The sequence below is a fragment of the Ochotona curzoniae genome, unplaced genomic scaffold (assembly GCF_017591425.1).
Source record: "Ochotona curzoniae isolate NIBS_2020 unplaced genomic scaffold, NIBS_Ocur_1.0 scaffold_2476, whole genome shotgun sequence".
NCBI classification, from domain to species: Eukaryota; Metazoa; Chordata; class Mammalia; order Lagomorpha; family Ochotonidae; genus Ochotona; species Ochotona curzoniae.
Genome location: NW_024467095.1, coordinates 16,439,405 through 16,452,939, shown reverse-complemented (window position 1 = coordinate 16,452,939; position 13,535 = coordinate 16,439,405). Strand labels below are relative to the sequence as shown.

The 13,535-nt window shown below is 43.6% G+C and overlaps 1 protein-coding gene across 7 annotated transcripts in view; it reads left to right on the top strand.

Moving 5' to 3' along the window:
* LOC121170791 (putative RNA-binding protein Luc7-like 2) overlaps positions 1–7,143 on the top strand; it is a 40,751-nt gene extending 33,608 nt beyond the window's left edge. For 6 of the 7 annotated variants that reach the window (XM_041002099.1, XM_041002098.1, XM_041002104.1 and 3 more), the window contains 3 exons: positions 665–694; positions 2,219–2,410; positions 5,891–7,143. In XM_041002099.1, coding sequence (XP_040858033.1) covers positions 665–694; positions 2,219–2,410; positions 5,891–6,032 — 364 coding nt within the window. In that variant the 3' untranslated portion in view covers positions 6,033–7,143. The remainder of the gene's footprint in view (positions 1–664; positions 695–2,218; positions 2,411–5,890) is intronic. The other variant, XM_041002103.1, reaches the window with a different exon arrangement.
* The last annotated feature ends 6,392 nt before the right edge of the window (positions 7,144–13,535 follow it).

The following is a 13,535-nucleotide window of genomic DNA, read 5'->3' as shown; positions in this document are numbered from 1 at the left end:
TACCCTTCCCTACTACCAGTGCCAGTGACACAGCACTATCCTTCTTTTGCCAATGACAGATTAAACTGAGGAAAGACAAATAACTTACCCAGGTCACACAGATGGTGAGTGGTACAATCAGAATTGAAACTTACATCTGGTTGAATCCAAAGCAGTGCTTTCAACTATCCTATATTTTTAGCCACAAAACATCCTTAGTGTTTGTGGATATTAACTGTGTTGGGAAATGTGAAGAGTGAATGATTATTGAGTATCTTAGATCTTGTGAAGAAACAGATGTTCTGTGATTGAGCTGGATGTTTGAACAACTGCAGGATAAGCTTGTAGCTTCAAACCATATGCATTTCAGTTGATAATAATTTCGCTGTTTTCCAAGAAGGGGAAAAAAGCAGTGATAGAAATATAAAAACTGGATTTTTTTTTCTAGGCTGAGAAGTAGTTTCTGGAGAATTTAGTCTCTACAAAGTGTATTTTTTAAGAACCAAGTATCCTGACTGAAGGGAGCCCATATGTTCAACATGAAGAAATCTGTAGTTTGTGGTATATTTTGGAAAAATTGTATGTATAAGTACATGCCTTATAAATTAATGTAAATTTAAAAATCATTGCTAATATAATTGAAGTACATGGCACTGTGTGCTAAGAATACATGCTCTTTTTGTAGGTCCCGATCACATAGCAAGAATCCTAAAAGGTCAGTATATGACATGATGGGTATAAGTAAAATCTTTATTCTTCAAATATAGTTTTTAAAAGTTACTAGCTTATTGACTAGTCCAGAGGCCTAACCCAAATGACTTCTATATTCACCCATGTTTTTTTTTTTTTTTTTTTTTTTTTAAGATTTATTTTATTTTTATTGGAAAGTCAGATACACAGAGAGGAGAGACAGAGAGGAAGACCTTTCCTGCAATGGCCGGTGCTATGCCAATCCAAAGCCAGGAGCCAGGAACTTCTTTCAGGTTCCCACACGGATGCAGAATCTCAGGGCTCTTTGGGCTGTCCTCGACTGCCTTCCTAGGCCACAGGCAGGGAGCTGTATGGGAAGTGGAGCAGCCGGGATTAGAACCGGGGTCCATATGGGATCCCGGCGTTCAAGGTGAGGACTTTAGCCAGTAGGCCATGCTGCCGGCCCCATGTTCCTTTTTGAAAGTAGGCTGTTTGAATGTGGGAATATTCTACTTGGCTATGATCAACCTCAATTTTCAACATGAGTCGTTACTTGGCTACAATGGTGACCAAAGCTGAAGCCTTTTAATCTTACATCATCTGAAAATAAATTCAGCTTATAAACTGTATCATGTAAATAGTGTGTTTTGAACTTTCAGGAAATTATGAACAAATATTAACAATGGCTTTTAAAAATCTAGTTATGTCAAAATAATTTACATTAATAAGATGTCCATCTTACATGCCCAAGTCAATCATTTTTAGTAAGTTGTATAGCTATCACAGTTTAACTTGGAACTTTTTTTTTTTTTTTCACAAAGTAGCTTTCTAAACCAAGTTGCATACCTTTTAATGCATGTGACCCTTAGCACTCACACTGTACAACACACACGTTGGTCTGTGACCTAGCCAAGGCTGAAAGAAGTCTCAGTTTATTCCTGTGTAGACTGCAAATGTTCTGTTTCTTTTTATAACTTGAAATTTCCAAAATGAGTTCTCCGTCTCACTCCCACCCCTGCCCGCTGCCCCCAAACTGTGTGCTACTTGAATAATACTGCTTCAGTGTATTTTCATTGGTTTGGCTAGATTTACTGTAGGCATTCAAAATTATAAAATCTGTCCTAGCTTTTTAAATTCAGGAATGTAGTTTTTCTTGGGCTTTATTCTTTCTCATGCATTTTCCTTCTGTTCTTTTACAGTAGGTACATCATTTCTAAAATAAGTTAAAACATTATAGAAAACTGAGTGAAAAATCAGTAAAGCAGCTGGATAATAACAATCACCAGTAGACAGTTGTGGTACTTTTAAAAAAATACTGATTTAAATTTATACAATGCTGATTGACCTCTAACAATTAGCATTTTAATTTTTATTTTGAAATTTAGCAGTTAACATACTAGCGATTTTCTGTAGTGTAGATTTTGCTGCTTTGGCATAGAATTGGCATTAAGTAAGGCTACTGGAATATAGTTGCTCTTTCAAGAACAGGAGGTGAGAAGTGCAGTGTTGAGGAGGCTGAATGAACACGAAGTCCAATCTCTTGTTGTAGATCCAGGTCCAGAGAGCATCGCAGGCATCGCTCTCGCTCCATGTCACGAGAACGGAAGAGGAGGACTCGATCCAAGTCTCGGGAGAAACGCCACCGCCACAGGTCCCGCTCCAGCAGCCGCAGCCGCAGCCGCAGCCACCAGAGAAGTCGGCACAGTTCTAGAGATAGGAGCAGAGAACGATCCAAGAGGAGGTATTAATGTGCCGATCCAAGGATCCGGAGCTACCTTTATGTTAGAGCATTGTTTATGTTTACTTATGTTACGAGTTTAGATTATTGGTTTGAAACCTGCATCTGATAATATGTACACATTTGTGTGTGGGTGTATAACATTTTTTCCCTGATCTTACGGCAGTTCAAAAAGAATATACTTATGAGCCGGAATGAGAAATTGGAACTGATGTGTGCAGAGATTACCACTCTTCTCTGCTTTTTGTGACTTGGAAAAATCATTTTATGGACAAATGTTTTCAGATTTTCTTTTTTTTTTTTTTCAGTTATGTATTAGTAAATTCTGGGCTCTGACAAATCCTTTCATTAAAAGAATTTAACTTTGTTTGACTTAACTGTTTTCTAAATGTATTTCAGCTGGTTCACTTTTTCAGACCAGACACATTGTAGTATATTCTTACTCAATCTGCACTAGACGTATTCATTGCTATCTACCTTTGACTTGATGGGCAGGTCCAAAATCCTATAAATGTTCCTGGAGATGGCAAGAGACCTCAAAAGGTACAAGTAGGGCAGACACTAGAGCAAGGCATGTTTAAGGACTCGGAAGTCTGTTGAGAATGGGCACAGGACGAGAATCTGATGCACAAAGTTAGCACTCATAGTTCATAGACCTAGCTTCAAAAATCTTACGTCACGTGGTGGCCCTTAAAAATGATACTTTCTAAGGATTGTAAACAATTAAATTTTTTTCTTGGCAGTTATTGAGCATATTATGTGATAAGTCTTTTGAGTGCCTCGTATCCACTAGTTCTCTATAAATTGCTCCATGTGAAGTCCAAAAATAGAACCCACACAAAGATGTTAAAATCTGTCCTGCCCCCTCACCTCCTTGGCTCTCAACTAGCCATTTCTAAAAAATTATTCAGAAACTGAGTTGTTTAATAGGTGCTCAATCAACATTTTATTTTTTATATTCTGGTCTTGTTCAACGTATTAAGGTAACTTTAAATAGTGATAATGTATATTTTCTACTCTACAAGTACAAAATAGACATCATTGACAACAATTAGCCTGGTATGAGATCACATATGTATTATAAAGTGCTAAAACTGTGTTTTAAGTAATGCAAGACCTCAGATGATAGGAACACCACCAGTAGTCAGAGGGCTTCAGGTAGGAGTTCAAGTGGGTTTGATCTGCACAGGTACAATCAAGAGCATCATAAGGCAAGTAGAGTGTGAGCACCTGCAGTCTGCAGGGTGCCGAAGGCCATGTGTCAGCCTCTTGGGTCACTCTTGAGATGTGGGGCTTTGCACTGCCCTTAGTGCAGTGTCCAGAAAAAGCATTTTTGGAAGTTCTCCATGAGTCTTAACTGCACACTAAATTATAAGAATCGTGCTGCTTGTGATAACATGCCCAGCTGTCCCTGTTCCTAGGGTTTACAAACTCTTCAGTGTCTTCATTGGTAGTGGTGGTGGGAGGAAGGATGGATGTGAAGTCTCCTTATTTAAGATTGTTATCTTAGTAGTCCCTAATGCTTCATGCGTTTATGAAATTATATAGGAAGATTTTCCACCATATTATGTGTTACCAGCTGAGTTGTTCAGCATGTTCATAGAGGCTTAGTTTTGCTTCTCTTAAGCACTTCTCATTTTTGAATTTGCATTCTCTTCTCACACATCATTGTTTTTAGCAAAAAACTAGCCAGTACTTGCTATTAAAATTTGTACAGTTTTTACGTAGAAGATTGACATCAAGTTATTGTTATTTGGTTTAAATTTTTAAGACAAGTTCCAACTGAAACTTTTAGGTTTTGCTGTTCTCCTGCGCCTCCTGTGAAGTGCTGGTCTCTGGTGTGATAGATCTTTGTGAACTTTCCTCGGCAGCAGCTGTCCTCGGGAAGTGAGGGAAGAGCAGTGGCTTTCAGCACAGACTTCACAGACCACTTTGATTTAGTGGGCTTGGTGGCTAACTTAATTATCCCACCTGTGTTTTCTGTCTGCTTAGTAGATAGAGATGCTATGAGTATTTACTTTATGAGTATTAGTAGTTTTAGTAAAAGTACATGGAAGCAACTGGTGTGGGATATTGTAATCTCAGAAAACTTTAGATGAAACTCATCTCAGTTGTATTTCAGTTATTACTGACCTCTGGGACTTTACAGTCATCTAGGATCCTTTCTCTTAGGGTGGCATTCTATTTTCTTCATATCTACTGCTACTAAGGCTGTGGGTACAGCTGGTATTGACTTGCAATCACTAGACTTGTACTGTGTGGGGTTCCCCCCCACTACATGTCATTTTTTTTAACTGCGCTTATCAAAACCTGAAGTAGGATTTTCAAAGATATTAGTCTTTTAACTTTTTTTTAACCCTTAACTATATTTCTTAAACCAAGTACAGTATTTTCCTAAAAGTATGAATTGACTTCAGAAAGTTCATAGAAAATAGACTTGAAAGAAAGATTAGTTTGGTGCCAAAAGAAATTTTGAAATCCTTGCATATAGGGGATCTTGAAGGAGCTGATGAAAATGTACATAATGTAAAAACTATGCATGGATTTCCAATATTGTTGGATCAAAATATCTTCATTTTCCTATGAACTTTTTGAAGTACCCTGTATCATTCTCATCTTGGCAGTGCCTCACATCCTAATTCTGAACGTGGGTTAAATGAGATAATTTTGTAAAAGTGCTGTGTCACCTGTAAAGAACCAAATAAATGTAATATATGTTACTGATTCGTTCTATATGTTGGAAGCATAGACATTTCCATATTTATTCTAACCCTACAATCTCTTGTTTCCTTCTGATTGAATCACAAGAACTTTTTGTTCGCCTTATTAAAATTGGGTGTGGGAATGGAGAAGATAGTGTTAAGAACCATTTATGGTTAGAGATCTATTATATAGTGTGATCATCTTTGTCTTTCATTATTTTTCTGTTGCTTGAATGAATGAACTAAGGAGGAATAAAACAGACTTTAAAAATAAGTGGTTATTTAAAGCTTTGTTATTGAGTAACTCATCTAAATCAAGTATTGAGAAGCTGTTGCCTAATAGGCCAGATCAGCCTTTTCGGCCTGGTTCTGTACAGCCAGCAAGCTACGGGTGGCTTGTACACTGTTGAGGGGTTAATAGGAGAAAGAATAGGACGAGTGACAGAGACTGTGTGACCTGCAACAATCGTCTGACCAGAGGGCAAGCTGACCCCTACATGAAGTCATTAGTTTCTATTTACTGTCTTTGTTTTGTGAATTGGAAACTTTATGGTTATCTTAGTGAAAATACCTTGTTATGATTTTAGCTTATGCTTCTTGACTCTTAGCTATTTTTTACCGAACATCTTATTTTACTGCCCTTATCAACTGCCCTTTTCTGTCAGAAAACTGACTTCTCTCAGATGTATCCTTCAGTTCCCAGTAACTTTATATTTATCCTATTCTTTTATTTGGATTTTAGGCCTCCCAACATTTTGCTCCTCAAATTAATATTTTTCAGATCCTCAAAGGAAAGATTCAGAGATCAAGACTTAGCATCACGTGACAGAGATCGAAAAGATAAGAAGAGGTCCTATGAGAGTGCTAATGGCAGATCAGAAGACAGGAGAAGCTCTGAAGAGCGTGAAGCAGGGGAGATCTAATTAGCTGTGCACATACCTTCCCTCCTCAGGCTTCCTCTGGAGTTCCTGTTGTGTAGCTGGCAGCTGTTCAGGGCGCCGCAGGGAGCAGTTCCAGAGAGCGATTCAGTTAGGTTAGATGTACAGGAGCTAACATGACCTCAACTCCACCTGTCCCCCCTTTGTGAAGCCTAAAACTGCATCCATAGTTTCTGGTGAACCTGTAATACAATTCTAAAAGTACAATTTTTTATAAGACATTGATCTCTTTATTCTTTGAAGTAGGAGTGCTAGTGAATGAATTGTTGATTTGCCTTGGGACTTTTTGAACATTTGTAATATGCTGTCTTCCTTTCTAGTCCAAACAGCAGCAGCTTTGAGAATTACTCTTAATTATTCTTCCTCTGACTTTTGTATTCCCCTAATACCTCCACCCTCCAACTATAGACAAAAGGAGGTAGGAAGCAATGTAACTTCTGCTCTAAGAGTCTCTTCCCACTATTAATTACTGGCTGATTACAGTTCAGAGCGTTTATACTGGAATGTGTGCTGGAGAAATTGCAATTACTGGGTTGGTTTGTTTAATGATACCTGCTTAGAGTTGGAATTTGAGCAGCTGTTGCATTACATAGTTTCGTTTTTATTGAAAATTTGAAATCAAACTTGATTTTTCTGTTCTAATGAATTACTATGTTCAGGATGTTCTAAGGGGGTGGGGGAAGGGACTGTTTAATAAGCACTTCTTGTTTTGTTTGTGTGAAGTATAAAGGCTATACCCTTATTGTAAAAAAAAAAAAAAACCAATAAAATGAAACAATCACCACCACCATCACTACCACTGAACTGTAACTTGTCTAGTAAATTGTCAGTAGAAATATTGCTGTGGGCATTTCCACTATTTCTGTTACAGCATTAACAGTGCCTTATTGTGCAAGGCACCAAAGGAAATAAATATATACTTGGGAAGATTCCAGATGACTTGTTGATCCCCCTGGGCTCACTCTTATTCTGCTCTGGCTATTTCAGGCTGTTCATGACAGCATCTGTAGGGGGCTGCATCTGCAGAAGAAATTGGGGTATTTTTGTTGCTGTTTTCATTCAACAAGCCTAAATAAAAAATGGTGTATATAATTAACATATTGAAACTACGTTTTTGCATGTTTGTACCTGTCAGTGACTTGAGCAGTAGTTGGCAGGTATCAGTTCTAAAATACTTTGAGAAAATTCATGTCCAAATATAATTAATTAAAATCACCTTTCAAGCCCCAGTGGCTCCATTTCCAGTCCACCTCCCTGCTAATAGCCTGGGGAAGCAACAGAGTATGACCCAAGTTCTGGGACCCCTGCCATCTATGTGGAAAACAAGGAAGCAGCTCCTAGCTCCCAGCTTCGGGTCAGCTCAGATCTGGCCAGTGAATCCATTTTACAATTGCACCAACAGACGAATGATGGCTGTGTCTCTTCCTGTCACATCCCAGCAGCTTCATTTTTGTGTACAAGGTAGAGTTACAGAGAAAGATCTTCCATCTCCCTAAATGGCCACAGTGGCCATCACTGAGCCATGCCAGAAACCTTATCTGGGTCTTCCCTGGAGACCCTCCTTTGCTTCCCCAGGCACATTAGCAGGGAGCTGAATCAAAATGAATGAGCTGGGACTCAAGCCGGTACCTGTATGTCCTCCCCATCCCCATTTATGATTCCAGCTTCCTGCTGGGTGCAAGTTCAAGTAGTCAGTCAGGTCTCTGACAATCAGATTGAGTTCCTGGCTCCCAACTTTAACTTAAGCTATACCTGACTGTTGTTCATTTGGTCAGTGAATCAACAAATGGAAAATTGTTCTACCTTTCAAGTAAAATGAGAGTTTAAGAAGTTGGTCATAGTAGGGTAAACCTCCAATTGGAATGCCAACATTCCACATAGGTACTGGTTCAAATGCCTACTGTTCCACTTCCCCTCCAGCTTACTGCTTATGGCCTTGAAAGCAGAGAGGATGGCTCAACTCCTTGGGACCCTGCACCCACATGGGAAGCCTGTAAGTAGCTTCTGGCTCCTGGTTTCAGATTTGCTCAGCTCTCATCATTGCAGCCATTTGGGGAATGGACCAAAGGATAGAAGATTCTCTCCCTGTGTCTCTTTGTAACTCTGCCTTTCAAATAACTTTTGAACAGTGACAGATGACATGTTTGTGGTTTGAGCTTGAGGCTCTTCTGAGGTTTTATGTGGCAGATGCGAATGGGCTGGGAATGACAAGGGAGCAACGATCTGTTTGGAGAGTGAACACAAAAGCAGAATGGAAGTGGAATAACAGAATAGTACTGTCTTATTTCCAAAACCCTTTTACAGTCTGACTTTATATTAGCTCTCAAAACTGCAAACAGGTACAAAACTCATATATGTCTGGTTCAGACATGTGAGTTTGAGAGATTCTGGTTCCCTGAAAACAAATGTGTTGGGGAAAGTTGGACATAAATCACTTGACATCATTGTTAAGAAGTTTCTTAGGTGCTTATCTACTACCTATGGTATATCATGGTATATCGGGAAGTATTTCTGCCAAAGAAGTGTTTGTGTTTGGCCAAAAGCAGTTCAGACATCACACAGAATGCCTACCTGTTTCAGGATCCCTGCCTGGGTTCAAATCCCAGCTCTGCTTCTGATGCCAGCTTCACCCTATGGCCTAGCACAATGGCTCACTGACTAAATCCTCGCCTTGCAAATGCCAGGATCCCATGTGGGTACCAGCTCATGTCCCTTCTGCTCCACTTCCCTTCTAGCTCCCTGCCTATGGCCTGGCCCAAAGCCTTGGGACCCTGCACCCGCATGGGAGACCAGGAAGAGGCTCCTGGCTCTTGGTTTCGGGTCATCTCACTGTGGCCATTGCAGCCACCTGGGAAGTGAACCAGTAGGTGGAAGGTCTTTCTGTCTTCTGTAAATCTGCCTTACCAATTAAAAACTAAGATATTCTATACACTGACCTGCAGTGATCTGTAGTTTGTGGACTGCTGACATGAGAATCTTCAAGAAAGCTGGTCAGCAACCTAATGTGAGATTGCCCTCTCCCACCCCTGATCCATGGAATCAATCTCAAGTTGTAGGGTGAACAAACTCTGTAACTGAAGGGGGCCCCCCTGCCTAGGACACATGTCCCGAGTTGCTTCCCTGGACTCGGGCCCGCCTGAGTTAGAGACTGGCCTCCAAAGTCTAGAAGAAAGCCATTGCCCATGGAAAAACTAGATGTGGAGTGCAGACAGCAGCTGGCAGTGCCTGAGTGATGGGAAGAAAGAAGAGCAAACAGTCCCAACTTGGTGGGATTTAGAAAGGGAAAGAAAGTGGCTCCAGAGAGGCTGCTCAGTTTTGCAATAGGCACTGGAGCACTTCTGAAGGTGACCTGTTCCCACCCCAGCCTGTATACACTGGTCTTGCAGACCATCTGATTTCTGTTTTTATCAAAGCAGGTGGTGAATGGTATCAAGGCAATATACACACTTACTAGAGGGTGTGCAAGAACTGGAGACCAGCTCTGAGCCTCATGCTGCTTAATTGTGGCTTGCCTCCTAAACTGCATACAGAAACCAACAAATAGCAGTGCTGGTGAGGATGTGGCAAAGAAAGCATCCTAGTCCATTGTTAGTACGTGTAGACGAGTGCAGCCTCCGTGGAGATCAATATGAGGAGTGCTCAGACGGCTGAGACTTGATCTACCATGTGACCCAGCTATCCCACTCCGGGTAATATAGATAAAATTTGCTTAAGACAAAGTGACTTGCAACCCTATATTCTAGCAGCACAATTCATAGTCACAAAAACAATGGAACAACTCAGATGTTCACCAAATGAAACAGGTACACTGAACCCGGTGTGGTAATGGCCAGCTCCTCACCTTGCAACCACTGGGATCCCATGTGGGTGCTGGTTGGTGTGCTGGCTGCTCCACTTCCCATCCAGCTCCCTGCTTGTGGCCTGGGAAAGCTATGGAGGACAGACCAAAGCCTTGGGGACCCTGCACCCAGGTGAGACCCGAAAGAAGTTTCAGGCTCCTGGCTTCAGATAGGCTCAGCTCTGGTCATTGTAGTCATTTGGGGAGTGAGCCAGCAGATAAAAGATATTTCTGTCTTTCCTCTCTGTATATCTGACTTTCCAATAAAATTATTCTGTACCCAGATCTGTTTCTCATTCTGGTGGGTGCTCTGGCCTGCCTGATGTAGTCTACTTCATGTTCTGAAACTCACAAGTGGGCACCATGGCCTAGCCAAGCTGGGCATGCCACCCAGTCCCAGTTTTTGAATGTACCACAGGGCTATGGACAAGGCTGTTTAGCCCAGCCCAGGTCTCCCATGTGGACAGATGCCGTGGCCTGACACAAACATGCCTTCTGCTTTTTCCCCTTTAAACCACTCTGTCTCGGCTCCCTTGCCTACGTGCAAGTACAGTGGCCCAAATCATGGAATACCCCAGAAGTAAGTCCTTTCCTAACATGCACTCAGCCAGTCCTCTTGGATGTGTCTCCAGACCCCATACTCTGGGCAATCTGAAGCACCCCCTGCAGGAGGCCAGTGTCGTGTCCTAGACCATGTTCTCTGCCTTCCCCATATATAAGCGTATATATATATAAGCAGGTTTAACACTTGCCTAGATATAAGGCAATCTAGGCAGTTGCCTATTCCTGGGAGGTAATTAAATATTAAAACAACTCGGGGCCCAACAGGGTAGCCTAGCAGCTAAAGTCCTTGCCTTGCACACGCTGGGATTCCATATGGCTGCCAGTTCTAATCCCAGTGGCCTCACTTCCCATCCAGCTCCATACTTTCGGCCTGGGAGGGAGGTTGGGGACAGCCCAATGCCTTGGGGCTCTGCACCACATGGGAGACCCAGAAGTGGCTCCAGGCTCTTGGCTTTGGATTGACACAGCTCGGGCCATTGCGGCTGCGTTGGGGATAATCAATGGACAGAGGTTCTTCCTCTCTGTCTCTTTTTGTATGCCTAACTTTCCAATAAGAAAACATTTTAAAAATACAATTTACATGGCCCCAAAGCAGTAGACATGAAGTCCTCCATCAATGCTCCTGAAAGGATTCCAGTTCCCTTGAGTCCGACGGGATGCCTGCTGACCCCTGCATGCAAACATGAAGTCACACCAAAAGGGAATCGGCCTGCGTGATGGCCCACGTGGGCAGCAGTCCTGGTGAGGAGCGTCTGAGGACACTGGCACTGGTGCTGACCACTCACTGGGAGAGTCAGGCAGGGAGGAGGCGAAGTAGCTGCCATCCTTCGGTCATGGAGTCCTGACTTCTCTAGACTTCCCAAGCAGGATACATGCAACTGACAAAGCAAGCCAAGCGCAGCACCCAGGTACAAGCGGTGTTTTTCCATTCCTTATCTAGATTCTGAAGCTTGGAAGCAATCCCAGGGCAGCAAAACCCTTGCTTCCCCACTAAGTGACTTGGACCATGAATCAGTTTAATAAGTGCACAAAGAGGACTAGAAAATAGACACAACTACTGCAAGGGCCATGCCATCATTCATGGGGATGACGGGGAAGAAAAGAAGGGCATATCAAAGTTTCAGGGGGAAGCTTTCTTTTTTAAATTATTCTTAATATGTTTATATAGTTAAAGGATAAATGCCCATGTAGGCCTCCAGTTTGGAGGTAGGACAAATATCTCGCTTTGTTTTTCTCCTGTGTCCACGAAAGGGGATTGCTCCTTGCTGTCACACCGCATCAGCACCCAGGGATGGGCAACGGTCACCTTAGAGATCCCAGTGTGGGGGAGAATATTCCAATGTTACTTGAATGCTTTTGATAGTTCTGAGACGTTGCTTTGTTGTACTGGGGTTGGGAAAATCCAAGGTCTATTGGCTGACCACGTCCACCTCATTGCATCCACAGACCCAGACACTCACTACCAAGACTGGCCAGGGGAGTTGTCCATCCTGTTCTGCCTTCCATCCTCTGATGAGGCACTTGACATCCTCTGCTGGCTGTCATGTCCCCTGTATGCATCTGAGCATGCTGTTGGCCATATGTGCATCAGGAGGCCTAGTCCTGGTATAGGCACTACAAGGTCAGACACAGGAGTTGATTCCAGCCATCTAGCTGGGGAGATCTCCAAGAAGCTTTACCTGGAGTAACCCCAGACGTGACTCGTGTGTGCTAGCTAGTACGGGGTCAGGTTTGATCTGTAACCTGAACCAGTCGACACACATACCAGTGGATGTAGCTGCCTGGCCAGTTCCACCCCACCCACACCCAGCTCAGTCCATTGCACCAACAGGTGCCGTAGTAATACCTAATAGTCCCCACCAGGCCCATCCTAGCACTGGTTTTACATGTCCTGGCTTATGTTGTAGCTTAGCCCAGTCTACTCTGCACCCCAACAGGCTCTCATGCACACCCCTTGCCCCCTTGTAAGGCAGCGGCTTGGCTCATCAGCAGGAGAGTCCACAGTTCCTCTACTAGGCCCACTCCTAACCCTGGATCTTAAACCTGTCAGGGTGTCCAGTCTGACCTGATTTGCACCCAGTTCTGGCACTTGCCAGTGGGTGCTATGGCCTAGCCTAGCTGACCCGCACCCATTCTGGCTCTCTACCTAGATGGGCCTGCCCCAGGTTCAGCTGTCACACTCACCAGTGGAAGCAGCAACCTGGCAGAGGAGTAGTAGAGGGTCCCCTACCAGTCCCACTCTCAGTCTTGGGTCTTAGGTGTACCAGTGGGTGCTGCAGGCCAATCTTGGATGGCTTGCCCTTAGTCTTGGCATTCTTCAGCAGATGGTACAGTCTGACTCACTCGGGCTGGCCTGACTCCAGTTCCAGTTCTCACCAATGGGTACAGCAGCATAGCCCAGGCTGGCGCATTCCCACCTCCAGCCCTCACGTGAACTGGCAGTGTTGTGGTCCACACGTGGCCTCACCTGCACCCCATCATGGTTCTTGCCCATGCTAATGTGTGCTATGGACAGGCCCAGTCCAGCCTGAACCTAGACCTAGCTCACACACTGAAGCCCAGCCAAGCCCAGCCTGGCCTGGCTTGCCCCTAGTCCAGCCCTGGCTCTCACACCAGCAGGAGCTGCAGCCTATCAGGACTGCACCTCACGGTGGATCTTGCGAGTGCCAGCAGGTGATGTAAGCCAGCCTAACATGCATGATGTGTCCCCAGTCCAGGCACTCATAGTGGGTACTGTGTTTCTAGCTTGACTGGCTTCTACCTATTCCAGGTTTCACTGGTGGGAGCTACAGCTTAACTTATCCTTGCCTGAGACCTGGCTCCCACATGATGTGAGGGGTACCACCACCTACCCTGGACTGTTCAATGTCTGTTCTGGCCAGGGTATCAGCAGGTGCTGGCAGCTAGGTTTGGCCTGCTAGCTCACACCCACTGGGTACTGCAACCCTGCCTAGCCTCGTCCACCCATGGCTGCAGCCCAGCAGGGGAGTCCCCAGAGTTCCCCTAACCAGGCCCATTTTCAGCTCCAGGTGTTGCACATGCTGGCAGGTGCTTCAGCCCAGTCTGGCATGCTGACCCCTAGTCTC